We start from the raw sequence: 16,259 nt of genomic DNA, 5'->3' as shown, positions 1-16,259 counted from the left end.
GATCTCATCTGAAACTATAGACTATCTTGTCTCTTATATGCATTTGTGTTTGAGAAATTCACCTTAATAATTTTTGTTTTCTCCCCTTACATCAAATAAGCCTTTTGTTTTGCTTCATTTTGATTTTACTAATGAGTTTAGGAGTTGTTCATAGAACAGTGGTAATAGTCTACTCTTCAAGAGTTTTCTTACATATTCAATATTAGTGGTGCACACAAAACAGATTCTATTTCATGGAAAGTTTCACTCTCTTACCAACATGAGGCTCAAGTAAGAAAAACACTGATTTGCAAAGGCACAGTGGAGACAGGTTTAATGCATTAAATATAACATGAATCATTCACAAGAACAAGTTTAGTGTTTCAGGGAACTTTTGTTAATACAACACAGTTGGGTCACATAAAATACAAATGCTTCTGTTGATTTGTCTTGGCAACTAAGATACATCAACAGTGCTAACAGTTTAACAGCTTTGTTCCCATCTGACAGAAAATGATGGCAGTTCTGCAAGGCAAATGTTAAACCTGACCGTATGTATTTATTAATTCCACAGTGTTTTGACAGATTATAGGGGCTATAGCTTAGAGGATGCTGACCCGCTCACTGAGGGCTCTCATCTCTGTTTCCTCTGGCTCTGGGTTTGCACTGTGCTCAGCATTCTGATTGCTAAGGTGGGCTGGATACTGCAGACCCTGCTCTCCCGCATACTGTTCCCACCTCAAGTCATCGCTTTCATGTGTGATGTAGCGTTCTCCAATCTTGCATTCTAGCTCTCGTAAGTCTAACCAGGTCTGATAGTCCTGGGAAAGAAAATTCATAGTGTTAACACTGAGATCATTAAACTTAGCAGTCACAAAGCCCATGCTTTAGTGGAGAAAGCAATATAGTCTGAAGATAGGAGTTTGCATCCTGGCTCTGCTACTCCCTTTTTGATACTGGGTGCCTCATCTGATCTATAGAAAGAAGCCTGGATCTGGAATCAGAGAACTGGGTTCAAACCCTACCTATGATGTTTTCTGTACGACCTTGAGAAAAATCACTAACCCTCCCTGGGTGTTAGTTTCTATAGCTGTAAAATGAGGGATTGGACTACATGTCTTCTGAGATCTCTTCTAGCTCAATATCTATGATCCTGTGATGTAACCTCTCTGGGTCTTAATTTTCTTACATGTATAATGGGAAGTCTGCATGAGATGACCTCTACAACCCCTTCCAGTTTTAAATCCTATAATCCTTGGAATTCTCCTATAGAATTTAGTTCCAACTCTGCAATTAGAGTTAATACCTCTTTAGGACTGTATTTACTGCATGAGTATATATTACACTTTATGACTATATTACTATATGACTATATTTATGACTTCATTACTGTTGAAGTAATTCATCTTTCCTAAGCTTACCCTAACTTGACAAGGTCGGCAAGGCAAACAGCCTTTGTTTTAGGGGCAGGAGGGATTTGAGGCTATGATTTCCTCAGAGTAGGGAACTCTCAGTAAAGAAACTCCCTTCTGCCAATGATGTAGAATGGCAAGTCATATTTATCTCGCAGTCTTAAAGAATTACCTGGGGGCAAAGAGAAGTTAAATGACTTTCCCATGGTCACACAGTTAGAATATGTCAGAGGCAGTATTTGAATTGAATTCTTTTGAACTCCAAGGACATCCCCCATCTCCTAAAATATGCAGCCTGTTGGTATAACTTTTTTTATATGTATCTTACTTACATTATACTTTGAATCAAAATTGCCTGATTTAGGAATACAAATATTTCGAGCCATGCAGTTTCCTTATTTGGTATTCTATTACATGTATAAGTTCTGAATATTCCATTTATAAGAATTAATTTTCAACTTAGAGCTAGTTATGCTAAGTGTTTCTGAACATACTTTAAGTGTATATGATAAATATCTGTTGTTTGCTAGAATGAATAAGAGCTCAGGTTTTGAAAATACATCCTGGAAACTAACACCAAATGAGCAGATGGGCCTCTGTTTGGTTATTTGCCTCATGAATACAGATGCTTTTTAAATCTAGCCCCCTGCGCTGTTATGCCCTCTGTTTTTTTCAGGAAAGTGGGTGAAAGGAGGTTGTCTTTTCTGGCTTATATAGTTAGGAGATTATTTATTTAAAATGAAATACATTATAAAATACGTAGTTTGTTAAATTTGAAGGTTCATTTTGGCAATGAACATAATTTAGGATAAGGCCTTGTAATTCTTGAAGCATTTTCATTCTGAGAAATACATCAATAAGTGTTTTGTAAAAATAAAAAAAACCACAAAAGTCAAACTGCCAAAAATATTTAGTAGTTTATCCTGTTGAGAGAGAATATGAAATTATTGATGGATTACCTGTAGCCATGGGTGACTCAATGTCTTGTCCACACTATAGCGCTTTCTCATTTTCACTTGCAACAAATTATTGATGAGATCAATGGCTAGGGGAAAAAATATTTGTTTTTAATTAATGGCAATTGATAGATTAGTAGTGATATTATAAGTCATTATTATAATAGGATGACAAATTTCTCCATGTACTTTATACTCCTTTCCAGTTTCCATCTTAGCTCTGTATCATTTCACATTAAGTATATTAGTCACAGCAAACTATTTCTTCTGGACCTTGATGAATATACTTTATCATCTTTCTTGCAGATTCTAAGATGTTAACCCAACAACCACAGGAAGTCTACTATAATAAATCTTCATTCATTCATCAAGCATTTATTAAATGTCTACTGTGTTTTAGGTCCTTTGCTAAGCATTGGGGAAAAAAACAAAAACAAAAACAGTCCCTGTCTTCAAAGAGCTTATATTTTACTGGGGAAAACAAATGTTTACAAATGTAAACAAATGGGGTTTACAGATGAGAAAATGTAGAATATTGCAAAACATTGCAGAAATATTGTAACACAAATGCAGAATATTGCAAATGAAAAGTAAATCTTTTCAGCCTATGGAGAAAAGTGATTTCCATTGACTCACAGACTAAAACCAGTGAGACTATTCCTTGTAGGTTTCTTCTTTAAGAAAACAATTCATTTTAGGAGTAGCTAGGTGGCGCAGTGGATAGAGCACTGGCCCTGGATTCAGGAGGACCTGAGTTCAAATCCAGCCTCAGACACATAACACTTACTAGCTGTGTGACCCTGGGTAAGTCACTTAACCCCACTGCCTAGCCAAAAAAAAAAAAAAAAGAATATACTTTATTTTGGAGAAGCAGTATGATATAATGGAAAGATGAGTGGCCTTGGCATTGCAAATGTCTGGTTTCATGATCTGCCTCTAACCTACACTAGCTGATCTGATCTTCCTGAGACAGGAGATAAAAAAATGTTTTAAGGACAGTTAGTTTACATGTGAGAGGTATTGTGGCATAGGAAAGGTTTGTCCTTTCAGTAATGTGGTTCAAGGCCTGCCTCTGACACATACTACTTGTGTGGATGAGTGGTATAATTTTTAAAAAGTTCAAGAGACATAATTTCTGGGTAATTAGGAATTTTGTTAACAATGTCAACATTTTAATAAAAGGAAGTCTGTGGCACTCTCAAATGCCAAAGACCACCATGGAGGAGGGCTCATAGCTCATATGCCTTTTGGAAGCAGAGTGGTCCTGAGGGTGACAATCAACTCTGATTGGTTAACAGTTAATGAGAGGTAGACTTTACAAAGAGGAGTGAGCTCACTCCAATTAGGGGCTGAGAATGACACCATGTTGCTCTTATTCAGAGAGACTATCCCTATACCCAGACCACCTCCAGCCTTTGGCAATCCAGACAAAGAATCTATATCTTCAACCTAAGCCTGAGTTAGTTGGGTAGAGTAGCAACACCCAGAATGAGGAGAGTGTTAATCTTATCTTCCATCAGTCCTGTCCTTGAGAAATTGGGTAAGGAAATGGGGCGAAGAAAAAAAAAGCTGGGGTCTCCCTAATTTTAATAATTGGCTATTAATATGGAAGAGAAATAACCATTTCTCTCAGTGGCATTAGTTGGGAAGAATTTCCATTCTGGGTGTTTTCTATTGTAACACAATTCCAGGTCTGGACCAGCCACTACCCTCACACCCTACTTCATTTGAACATATCTGTATTTTGATTATAAGTAAGTATAGTCAATTTCAAGGGAAAGTATCAAATAATAAGGATGCTGAGCTATAAGTGGGTTTTACAAATTTGAAAACAAAGTAGTCTATAGTCTTTATAGTTATATAGTTATAGTTACCATAGCTTTCTGGTCCATTTTCTTAGGACTATAACTGATTAGATTCAATGACAGACTTAATAGACTCCTACTGTTTACATGTCTCTGCACTAGATGTGGAGGTTAACAAGATGAATTAGATACAGGCCTGGCTTAGTAATTTACAATACAGAGGTAAAATTGTATCCTGATTACTTTGCCATCCATAATGTGTTCCCTAATTGTGATGCTATCCTCCTCAACTACTCCCTAAATGGATCTGTAATTTTATTATTTTGGCCATGGAGTATTCTTTCTAGGTTTGGAATTTCAGTATTCCCACCAAACCATTCACACCTGCCTATACTGCTGAATTCTTGTATGTATTCTCCCATAAGTTCACCACAAGGAAATTTTGAAATCATAAGTATATGATCACATTGGAGCACGTGGGTTGTCCACTGGTCCTCTCTCATTTCTCGCTTATATGTCTAATCCATCTTTTTACTGCTTATATGTTTCTTTGATTATATTCCTTCCACTGCTTCTCCTTTACAACCCCCATTTGTAATGTGCTTCATTCTGTTTATGCCCACCATATCCCTCTCCACTGTTCATTGGGTGACCCTTAATTTCAGGTCTTTGTAGACTGTAGTGTTCCATGACTTGCAGTCATCGATATGTCAAAAGGCTACGGCACAAAATAGGTAAAGCACTTTTTGTTGAGGAAATCATGTGCAGTGCAATATATCCAAATGCTTTCAATGGTTCTGTCTACTTTTGTACTAGCTATGGTATAGGGTACAGTCCAATTTCAAATTCTACATATGCGACCAAGACGTTTTGAAAATGTAGCTCTCCAAGTAAACCACTTATTTAAGCAAGTATTAAAATATCCATTCACAAGATTTGTTCACTGGTGAGCAAAGGGCATGCTTTATTCAAGCCTCTATGAAGTCGGACAGCAAAAAAGGTGGGCTGTCAATAGTGGCACAGATTACGTGCAACTGGAAATGTGTAGCAGAATTATCTCTCCAGAAATGGCAGGGGAAAATGCACAAAATTAATTCACTCATTTTGCTTTGAATTCTATAATTAGAAAGGCAAGAGCAAAGCAACTCAAATAAAAGACCTGTTGTTATTGTTGTTTACCCTAACTGGCCTCCACAGTGTACCACACTGCCTGAATAAAGAGATAAGCAATGCCAGGTGAGAAGTTGGAGTGTTAGGGGGAGTGTAATATGTGATGATGGAAAAATTGTTCTGCTGAATGAAGCATGCAATCAGTCAGCCTCATTAAGTGCCACAGTACCTAAGGCACCTATGCAACTGGATATGCAGTGCCAAGGCAATGTGAAGCATCTAACATGCAGAAAATATTATAGACATAAGGAGAGAATGCTATGTCTATTCTGTGTGTGTATATATATATATATATATATATATATATATATATATATATATATATATATATATATATATATACATATGTAAAATACATGTAAATAGGAATATATGTATATGCCTGTGTGTACGTATACATATACACATATACATATACAGATTTCACAGACACCTGTGTGGCATCATCTATACAAACAGAAGGCACTAAAAAATGGAAATCTAATGGCTATTTTTTAAGGACTTATCTTGGACAACAGGTCAAACAATCCAAATCCCAGGATACCAGTGAATGTTTTTTTGCATAGCAAATAGAAGTAATTCATTTTGATTTTGTGTTCCCCTCCCAGCATAATCTTGTTGATGGTGAACTCTGATCAAGTCATTCCCTTGATCAGAATCTTTCATTGACCCTGTAGTATCTACCTAATAAATCCAAATTCCTTATGATGACATGTAAGGCCTGCTACAACCTGGAAGCAGCCTACCTTTTCATCATGGATTCACATTCCTGCCAAGTTGAACTCTTCACCATCCCTGAACTCTTCTTACCCTTGTTTTCGTGTCTTGGCCCAGGAAGTGTATTGTGTTCCCTTCTGGCATTTTGAAATCATACCCATATTTCAAAGCTCAGCTCAAAAGCCAACTCCTTCATGACACTTTCACTTAAACCCTCCCCCCTACACTCAGCCAAAATTTAATTTTCTTTCAAAAAAATTCATTACTTATTACTCTCCTACACATTTATTTTGTGACAGTTATTTGTACTTTATGTGCATGATCAATCCCACTAGACTTTCAGGAGGCTACATTTTATTTCTTGTACCACCACTAGTTCTTAGCATGGTGCTTTGTGGTAATCATGACTGTGGCTAACTTTTACATAATGATTTGCAAAGGGCTTTTTACAAATATAATTTCATTTGATCCTCCAATACCTCTGTGAAGTGGGCACTCTTATTATCCCCATTTTATAGGAAAGGAAATTGAGCTTGAGAGAAGTTAAGTGATTTGCCCAGGGTCACACAGATAGTAAGTGTCTGTGGTAGGATTTGAACTAAGGCCTTCCTTGACTCCAGGATCACAACTTTATTTATTGTGCCACTTACCTGCCTCTTTATACATAGTAGGTACTTAATAATTAATAATAGTAATTATATTTATTTGTTAAATTGGGCCAACAATGATGAGAGCTCCTGATAGTTTTCCTGTAATTGATGCTGAATATTAAAAATCAGTCTCTTTATGAACAACATTGCCTATTCAACTTAGATTGAGACTGTACCAACTAAAATCAGAAATGGCTCTTACTCTCATGTATGTGCCATGTCCACATTGCTGTATAGCAATGTGTCCCTGGGCAAGTCACTTAACTTCTGTTTGCCTCAGTTTCTTTAACTGTAAAGATGTAAAAATAGAACCTACCTCGATGTAAGAATGAACCAATCTTGCAGAGTTGTTGAGATGATCAAATGAGATAATATTTGTAAAAAGTGCTTACCATAGTGCCTGGCATATAGTAGATGCTACATAAATGCTTATTCCCTTCTCCTTTCATAGATAATAGAGCTATGAGGTCTCAGGGGTCATACGGTTCCGCTCCCTTGTTTTATGATAATAAAATGGAAGCCAAAGAAGGTAGGGTGATTTGTCCAAGGGTCACATAGGCAGCAAACATCAGAAGTGATATGATACCAGTTCTTCTGACTCCAGAGCAATCCCCTTTCTGCTCCCCCTACCTTTATTTATTATTTGGAAGCACATTTTCTGTATTTAATCCTTCAGATATATAAAAGATGATGAGATCCCTGCTCTTTAGAAGCTTACAATCTACTTAAGGGGATAAAACATGTCCATGAAACAATAAGCCAACAATTACAAGTAACACACAGAATCTAAGAGTTAGAAAAACCCTTAGAGATCATTTAGTTGTACACCCTAATTTTACAGATGGGGTATATGAAGTACAGAGAAATAAAGTGACTCAAACAGACACAAAGTGGCTTAGTGTAAGAGGCAGGACTATGCTATCTCCTGTCCAATGGGGGAAAAAAAGGCTTTCTCTGACACATCTGAAAGACGGTTACATGGCCTCTCCTTGAATTTTTTTTAATTAGAAAATATTTAATAAGACAAGTAAAAATATAATAAAACATAGAAAATGTAAATGTGTGGTTTTCTAAGCCAATATACAGCATCCATGATCCTTATATAAGCTTCTCCTTGAATTCTTCTAGAGTCAAGAAGCTCCCTGCCTGTTAAGTCAGTTTATTCCACTGCTGGACAGCTCTTGTTAGAAAGGTGATTCTTGTACTGAGCTGAAATATGTACCCCTCTAAGCTCTATGTCTTGGCTCTAGTTCTATCCTTGAGTTACAAATAGCAAGTCTACTTTTCTACATGAAGGAAAATGTCATGTCTTCCCTACATCTCCTTATGTTAACAGTTCTGACATGCATACGAAACTGTATTTTAGAACCTTTGCCATCCTCCTCTCTTCCTCTAGATAAATTTAGCTTGTCAATGTCCTTCTTAAAATGCTGTGTATATAATTCAATGGGATACTGCAGATAAAATCTGACCAGAGCAGAGTGTAAAAATGATTGCCCATGATCCGCTATCTAAATCTGATAGTTTATCTGAGCAGTCAGATTAGACTGTGGTTTCAGATTAAACCTCAAATCAACTATGCCCTCCCATAGCTTTTTCACATGAACTTCTGTCTAGCCAGGTCTCCCCCATCTTGTACTTGTGAAATTCTTTTGGCTCTTAAATGTGCAGAATTTTACATTTATCCCTGTTAAATTTCATCTTGTTGGTTTTGGCCCAGGATTCCAGCCTGCTGAGATTGTTTTGAATCTTGACGCTGTTATCTATCATAGTAGCTCTCCGTTCCAAGTTTGTGTCATTTGCAAATCTGATAAGCATCTATGTCTTCATCCAAGTAATTGAGAAAATGTTGAATAGGAAGGGGCCAAGTTGAAAGAATTGCTGCCAAGGATAAAAGATTGGACTACGTGCCACTTGAGGTTCCTTCTAATTAATTCTAGAGCTTGGTATAATGGAAGAAATGCTGGATGTGAAGTCAGAGGGCCTTGGTTTGAATTTCAAATTTCACCTGTGCCACTTAATACTGGTATGAGCTTAATACTGGTATGACTGTTATGACTGGTAAGTCATTCAACTTCCCTAGCTTTCAGTTCTCTTATTTAAAAATAAGGAGGTCGAACTAGATGACATCTGAGGTCCCTTTTATCTCTAGAGCTAGGATATGAGGTACAGTGCCCCATGGTTTTCATTAGAGACCTCCCTTTAGGTTGACGCAGTTATTCATTAACACTCTAGGTAAAGAAGGTCAACCAATGGAGAATCCTTCTAATAGAGCTAGGTCCTGATCATTGTGAATAATGAATCCTATGAAGTGGTCACACCATACAAATTTAGATTACTCAGAGTTATAATATATGTAAAATATGGCAGTTGGTTCCAGCCCAATGGAAATATGCAGTGAAAATTCAAATAATGAGAACACTTCATGGAATTCACTGTTCACATTAACTGGACATAGTTGTAGCATCAGCATCTAGTCTACATTTCCACAATCTTAGCATAAGATACTTTCTTAAATATTTTATCTCTTAGATAAAATATAAACTCCTCTGTGTGGCTTTTAAAGCTCTTTACGGCCTGGTCCCAAATTATCTTTTTAGCTATTACATATTCCTCCCCTTCCTAGGGTCTAGGTCGAGCTAAACTGGCCTTTCTGCCCCTCACACAAAGCATTCTGTCTTCCATTTATCATTTACCATTATCCCCATTTTATAGTTGAGAAAACTGAGGTAGGCAGAGATTAAGTAATTATCCCATGGTCACACAGTGTCTGAGGCTGGATTTGAACTCAAGTCCAGATCCAGGGGCTCTACCCATTACACCACTTAACTGTTCACTATTACATAATCCAGATTTGATCAGAGGTAATATTCCCTTTTGAGAGCTTTGAGGCATGGATTCATGCTCACTTTTTGCTCTGAATTTAAAAAAAAAAATTATTTTCTTACAGTTTAAGCTCCATGTTTAACTATGATCATCACTACCTTTCCTTGCAGTCATAACTTCTAGAGCAGCAAAATAATTTTTTTCAAGGTCCCTGCCACTTCCCTGCAGATATGAATGAAGCCCAGAACAGCAATTTCCCCCTTTTTGAAAGATAAAAATGCTGACAAATTAAGAATTTATCAGATTTTTAATGGAATTAGACTTGACAGTTCTCTAGGTGATAGTTCAAGACCCCCAGCTCCATCAGAGCTCACCTTGGAGACAGGTTTGTAATTGAACAAATATGAAATGCCACGGTATAAACCGAAGATTTAAATCCTAAGAAGACTTATGTAATGTTATGAAAAGGAGAGCTCTCTTAGAAAGCTTGACATATAGATTTTACCTGTGATGAACTAAGGGAAGAATCATTGAAATCCAGGAACACATTGCATATGTTCTGAATTGCAAGGAAAATATACAACTAGATATAAAGAGCCAATTGTAGGTAAACCTAGGATGATAGGTTTGGCATCTAGGACATAATCCAGATGCCAAAAATGAGAAGAGCATGCATTGGCCATCTTTGTATGAGTATCAATGAAACAATCTGGCACAGTGGATAGAGTATTAGCCTTGGGGTCAGGAACATCTATCTACAAGTCTCTCTCCTGACGCCTAATGGGCCTGTGACCATGGGTAAGTTGCTCAAGCTATAAGTGCCCCAGACAATTCTCTACAAACTCTATAGATCACAGGAGACATCTAGAAAGAAGCTAAGAGGCCAGCTCCTCATTTCGTATGAGAAAACTGAGGCCCAAGGAAGTTAAGTGACTTCTCCAAGGTCACATAGGTACTAAACGTCAGAGGTAGGATTTGAATGAGATCTTCTGATTCAAGAGCAGGCGCTTTTTGCATTTTAAAATCTAGCTGACTCCCAAAGTTGTAGAACACTTGCCAATCTGCATTTACAGAGGGAGCTTCTTTAACTGGAGATCTCTACATTAAGAAATCACTTTTTTTTTTTGTTATGGATCAGATCCTTCAGGTCTCCAGGATGCCATTCAGTACACTAGAATATTTTGTCACCTAGCACTAAAGAGGTTGAAGGACTTAATCATTTATTTAAATTACTCCCTTCTCAGTGGTACTTATAATGTCCATTCTTTCAAAAATATGTAAAGGCAGCTAGATGGCTCAGTGGATAGAGCACTGCGCCTGGAGTTGGAAGACCTAAGTTCAAATATGGCCTCAGACACTTACTAGCTTATGTGACTTTGGGTAAGTCACTTAACTCCTTATCTGTAAAATGAGCTGGAGATGGATATGGCAAAACACTCTAGTATCTTCGCTAAGAAAACCCCAAATGGGGTCACAAAGAGATTGAACGACAACTTTGTGAAGAGGATATGTCAATAGTAACAGAAAATTTGTACTGTTCTGGGCAGCTCCCAGCTATATGGAAGAGACAGAAAAACCTGAGTATGAATCCTGCTTCAGATATGTATTAGCTGTATTATAATGAGCAAGTCACTTAACTTTCTGCCTCATTTTCCTCATCTGTAAAATATCAATAATAATAGCACTCACCTTGCAAGGTTGTTGTAACGATAAAATCAAATGAAATACATTATGCAAAGTACCCTGTCAACCTTAAAACGCTATATAAATATTAGGTATTATTATTCTGCAAGTGTTAATTCAGACATTATATCAATACAACTCTACAAAACGTGTAAACCTCTGAAAAAAAATTTCCCTTCAAAGGAGAATTCTATGTGAATCGCTGGTACTAACTGTGTTGCGTAGGTCCAGTTTTACTCTTGGACTTTTATTTGGTTTCCACATTCTTTCCCTTTTTCCCTCTAATTATATCCTTTCCTTGCACCTTTGTTTTCCTCTTAGTAGAACTGCAACTGATCATTCCTTTAGCTTCTCCCTTCTCTTTCTTCTGTTTAACAAAACTCATTTCTTTTGTACTTCTGACTCATTACCTGTCTCTGTGTAGTACTTATTAATTTCCCTTATGGGCTGCTTCACACTGATGGCAAGTTGCGTGTTTATTTAAAAAAAATATCGCTTTCCAAAACCCTCCACATTCCAGCTCACAACTCTGCATGCTGTTGCTGGGCAACATTGGGAAGCTGTTCTAGTGGCCAGTGCCAAAGGCTACAAGCTGTAAACAAGTCAACAGAATATCCTAATCTTGCTCCATGCCCTGGTCAAACATAGAAACCGAATGAAGTCTGAGACCTTTCAAGGCAAGCCAAAATCTTTATTTTTTTTTTCCATTCTGGTCTCAGCAGAGAGGGATCCGATGATGGATGGTACCCCTGTTTTGCATCCATTCTCACATTTCTGAGAATGCTCAAATAGCATGAAAGGTCTAAAGGGATGCACAAGAGTAAATACAAGTTGAAACAGTGTAGTGCAGTGGAAGGAATTCTGCATTTAGTATAAGAGAACCTAGGTTTGAATTCCAAATTTCCCACTAAATGCTTGTGTTACTGTTCAGTCCTGTTTGACTCTTCTTGACCCCATTTGGAGTTTTCTTGGCAGAGATACTGGAGTGGTTTGCCATTTCCTTCTCCAGCTCATTTTACAGATGAGGAAACTAAGGCAAACAGGGTTAAGTGACTTGCCCATGGTCACACAGTTGGTGGCTGAGTCTGGATTTGAACTCAGGTCTTCTAGACTACAGGCACTAGGCTATCAAGCTGGGTAAATCTCTTCACCTCCCTAAGCCTTAGTTTCTCCATCTATAAAAGGGAGAGATTGCACAAGATGGCTTTTAAATTCCCTTTCAACTCTAATGTTATGAGTTATGGTGAATGATAGCTTCAGCATTCAATGATGTTTTCAAAAGTTTAAGATGGAAATCAAGAGTTTACCTTGTTCTGCTGACACAACTAATGATCTTCCATTAGAGGAAAGCGACACAATAGTAGATTTCCATTTCAATGAAATAGCACTCTCCTATTACCATTTATAAGAGGTAGCATGAGCCAGTATAAAGATCAATGGAGTTGGACCTCAGTGGCATAGGGTGAAATCCTGGCTTTGCCACCTGTGAGACCACGGCTAAGTCCTTTCACATCTCTGATTCTGTTTCCTATGAGTTAAATGAGAGTCTTGATGGCCTTGAAGGAACATTATAACTCTAAATCTGTGATACTTTGAGAATCAAATCAACTTGGACGTTTAGAAACTTAGAAATCAAAGTACAAATCACAGGTTTTCAATTGTTGAGTTTCTTTGTGAACAAGGAAACTGCTCATACATGGGGTATAATCAATGTCTACATTCTTATTCAAAACCCCTTCTACATGGTTGTTCTCTAAAAATAAATATTTGTTTAAAGAAAAATCCATCAATTATGCTTTACTTACTATTGCAACAAATGAAGTCATTACTATGAGGGAATTTTTTTTCAGCCATTGTCTCATTCTTTTTTTGTTTAAAAAAACACAAAAACATGAATTTTCCACATTTCTTCTGATGGCTGCATATTTGTTCTCAACATTTCATGCTCATCTTTTATCCTGCACATCTCTTGACTTTTCAGTTATATGCAGCTATATTCAGAATTCTAAGTTGAATGTGTTCCAAACAGTTCAACCCTGGTACATTCTGACCCATACTAGTCTGTTAACTCTGGCCTAACAATCCTGATTAAGACTTCTGGAACTTGGCACGCATTTTGTGAGAAGCTCACTGGCCAGTCTCCTCTTCCTCTCTACTGTTTGACAGTAGTGTTAATCTGTTGACAAATCAATTTGTTCATTAAAATTCAGGAGGCTCCCAAGATTTGCAAGCTCAACAAACTGTAACAAACACAGTTTAATGATTAAAATGGCAATTGTCTTTCTTTTGTCTAGGACAAGATTAGATCTCTGGGTCTCATCTACTTGGGTCTTATTTTCAATAGGGTTACTTTTTGTTGTGAATAACACTAAGAAAGAGGGAGAGGTGTAGCTGTGTCTTCCTTAAGCAAGGCCTAAAGCTTCTAATTTGAGAGTTGGGGTACATGGTTATTTAAAAGGCATACTATATGCTGGTAGAGGTGCTAAGCTTGTATTTAGCTTTGTTTTTTTAATCTGTGCTGCTTTTTTTTTTTTACTTTGTCTCATTCAAAAGTAATTTGTGACATTCTGAATCTTACCAGATTAATTTAAAAAATGAAGCTGTATCAAAACTAGGTTTTAATGCATTTCTAAGAATGGCTGGGAAGTAGGAATTATGTCCTATCACTAGTAGGATTAGAGTATTTAGAGTTGCAAGGGGCCCTAAAAAGATTTTAGCATAACCCCTCATCCTAGGATCATAAGGATTATAGATATAGAGCTGGAAGTAGCTATTTAGCCTACCTCCGCATTTGTAAAATGAGGAAACTGAGACCCAGCAAGATTAAGTGACTTATCCAGGGTCAAGTAAGTGTTATGCTTTGACCCTGGGAGAATGAGCACTTAAATGCTTGTTTCCTTCCTTTTTTCTTTCCCTCCTTTTCCCTTCCTTCTGTTCTTTCCTTCCTTCCTTCCCTGAGATTTGCGGCCAAGATTTCTGCCTCCATAGCCAGTGTTGTCTTAGAAATAAGAAAACTAAAGCTGGACAGGATCATAGGAAAGTAGAACTGGAAGGGCTCTTAGAGGCCTATCTAGGCCAAATCCCTCATTTTGCAGGTGAGGAAATGGAGGTGAATTCCTTGAGACCACAGACTTCATTTGTTTAAGTTTTGTATTTTCCCCAGTACTTAGCTTGTGATAGGAGCAATATTCACCAAGGTCCCTGCCAAGTAGGCCAGGTTAATTCTTTCCCTAAAAGGAAAGGAAGCTGTCTGTGAGACTTGACTGGCTGAGAAGAGGAAGGCTCAAGCCAAATGGGGTGTAGGCTTCTTGGCCACCTAAGAGCAGGTGGAGTCAGTGTCCTTAAGCCTTGGTGGATGATCCAGGGCAGAAAGTCACCACACCCTGTCCTACTTAACAAGGAGCCTTTCTGAATGCAAGTTGGGGAGGGGGATGAGTCTACTCCAGCTAAAAGCTGTATGTATCCTTTTCATAATACAGCTAAATAAACTTCCTTTTGTTAACTGTTAAATAAACTATTGAGTGTCTCATTTCTTTCCACTTTCAAACTTAAGCTTTCAGCCAGGCCAGACCTATTACACAACTTGAAAGATGTTGGTTGTGCTGTATTCTATTGTACATTAACTCTTCGGGGGTCTGCTGGAAAGCTGAAATATTGCACTGAAGCTAACAGCTACAAGAATGAGTTGAATTCACTAACGTGCCCTAACCCTAAAGATAATTTCTCATTAAAAGTATGTTGAACACATCACTAGAAATGCAGTCTTTTCCCCCCTCTTTTCAAAAGGAAAGAACATACAGGAAGTCAGAGTTTCCTTTTTGAGCATGATACTTGAAGTCTCCAACTAAATTGTATGACTGAAGCCAAGAGATAATGTCACAGCAGGTGGTTTGGCAAAGGTGCCTCTGATGAATCTTCACCTGGGAAGTAGACATTGATCTCCAGTGAGCAGGAGAGGGGCTTGTCGGCAGACAATTTCCTGCTACTGTTTCTCTGTTGATTGCTTTCTGTTTACCTCTCTAATGTCAGATAAAGTAACATGAACCACTTGTAAGGTGGGGTGGAAAAAAGCAGTTTCTGACGATTTTTTACATGCCTTTTTCTGAAGTTGCTCAAATTTCCAACCAGTTCTCAAGTTGATCTTATCAATGCACTTTGATGAGAGAAATGCACCAAGTACTCTGACAACTACCTTTTCCACATTTCTGAAACCTTCCAGCTCATTGCTCTCACAGGAAAAAAATAATCTTTGGCCCTGAGCAAATTATTTCTCACCTTGCTAGTGATACCATCCTCCTCATTCAATTACCTGGAGCTTTTGCTTTTTTCCCTTTCAATCTCTTCATTCCATAGGTGCCAAAAGAATTTTCCTCTTTCGTTGCTCAGATCACATTCCACCTTTTATTCTAGACCTATTTCAGGATTCCTGACCTCATCTATAAGACCTGGAGTTGCTCTGATCAGGTTAGTTTCTCTGCTAAATCCTGCACTCATTTTAGTCTTACTCTGTGTACTGGTTTGCAAGGGGTTATGTTTTAATGTCTTCATTTGTTTCTTTCTTTGGCTCTGATGTCCAGTTATATCCCCATGCGGAGGACAATCCTATTCTCCTTTGTTAGGAAAAATAAATATTTTCTAACCTCCTTTGGGCAGGAGGTGGGGATTGTTATTTTTTTTTCAGTCACTCAATAAACATTTATTAAACACCTACTAAGAGCCAGGCACTGTGCTAAGCACTAAAGATTAAAAAAAAAAAGAGGTAAAAGGCAGTCTCTGCCCTCAAAGAGCTCACAATCTAGTAAATAGAGGGCCAACCAGGAATGCCTCGGTTCAAAGCCTGGCTCTGACAGGTACTGGCTGTGTGAAAACGGTCAAGTCACTTAAGTTCTCAAGCAACTCTCTTAAGGTTGAGGAGAAAGTGCTGACCTGTATTGGTAGGAGTTTCCTCACCTGGCAGGCTCCCTATAATCAATGAAATCACAGGTCCAGAACCTATTCCTAATCTTTACTATAGGCTAATATTCTAACATTTTAAAAAATGATTTTCTATATAAATATTTT

The 16,259-nt window shown here is 37.7% G+C and overlaps 1 protein-coding gene across 2 annotated transcripts in view; it reads right to left on the bottom strand.

The window, feature by feature from the left end:
- Positions 1-286: 286 nt before the first annotated feature.
- PRKD1 (protein kinase D1) overlaps positions 287-16,259 on the bottom strand; it is a 413,900-nt gene continuing 397,927 nt past the window's right edge. For both annotated transcript variants that reach the window (XM_021004291.2, XM_078151407.1), the window contains exons 17-18: positions 2,351-2,436; positions 287-800 (exon numbers count right to left, since the gene is read on the bottom strand). In XM_021004291.2, the coding sequence (XP_020859950.1) occupies positions 582-800; positions 2,351-2,436 (305 nt within the window). In that variant the 3' untranslated portion in view covers positions 287-581. The remainder of the gene's footprint in view (positions 801-2,350; positions 2,437-16,259) is intronic.

This window comes from Phascolarctos cinereus, unplaced genomic scaffold (assembly GCF_003287225.1).
Source record: "Phascolarctos cinereus isolate Bilbo 61053 unplaced genomic scaffold, phaCin_HiC Scaffold_3;HRSCAF=262, whole genome shotgun sequence".
Taxonomy (NCBI): domain Eukaryota; kingdom Metazoa; phylum Chordata; class Mammalia; order Diprotodontia; family Phascolarctidae; genus Phascolarctos; species Phascolarctos cinereus.
The sequence above is the reverse complement of the archived record's forward strand: the minus strand, read 5'-3'. Positions and strand labels throughout refer to the sequence as shown.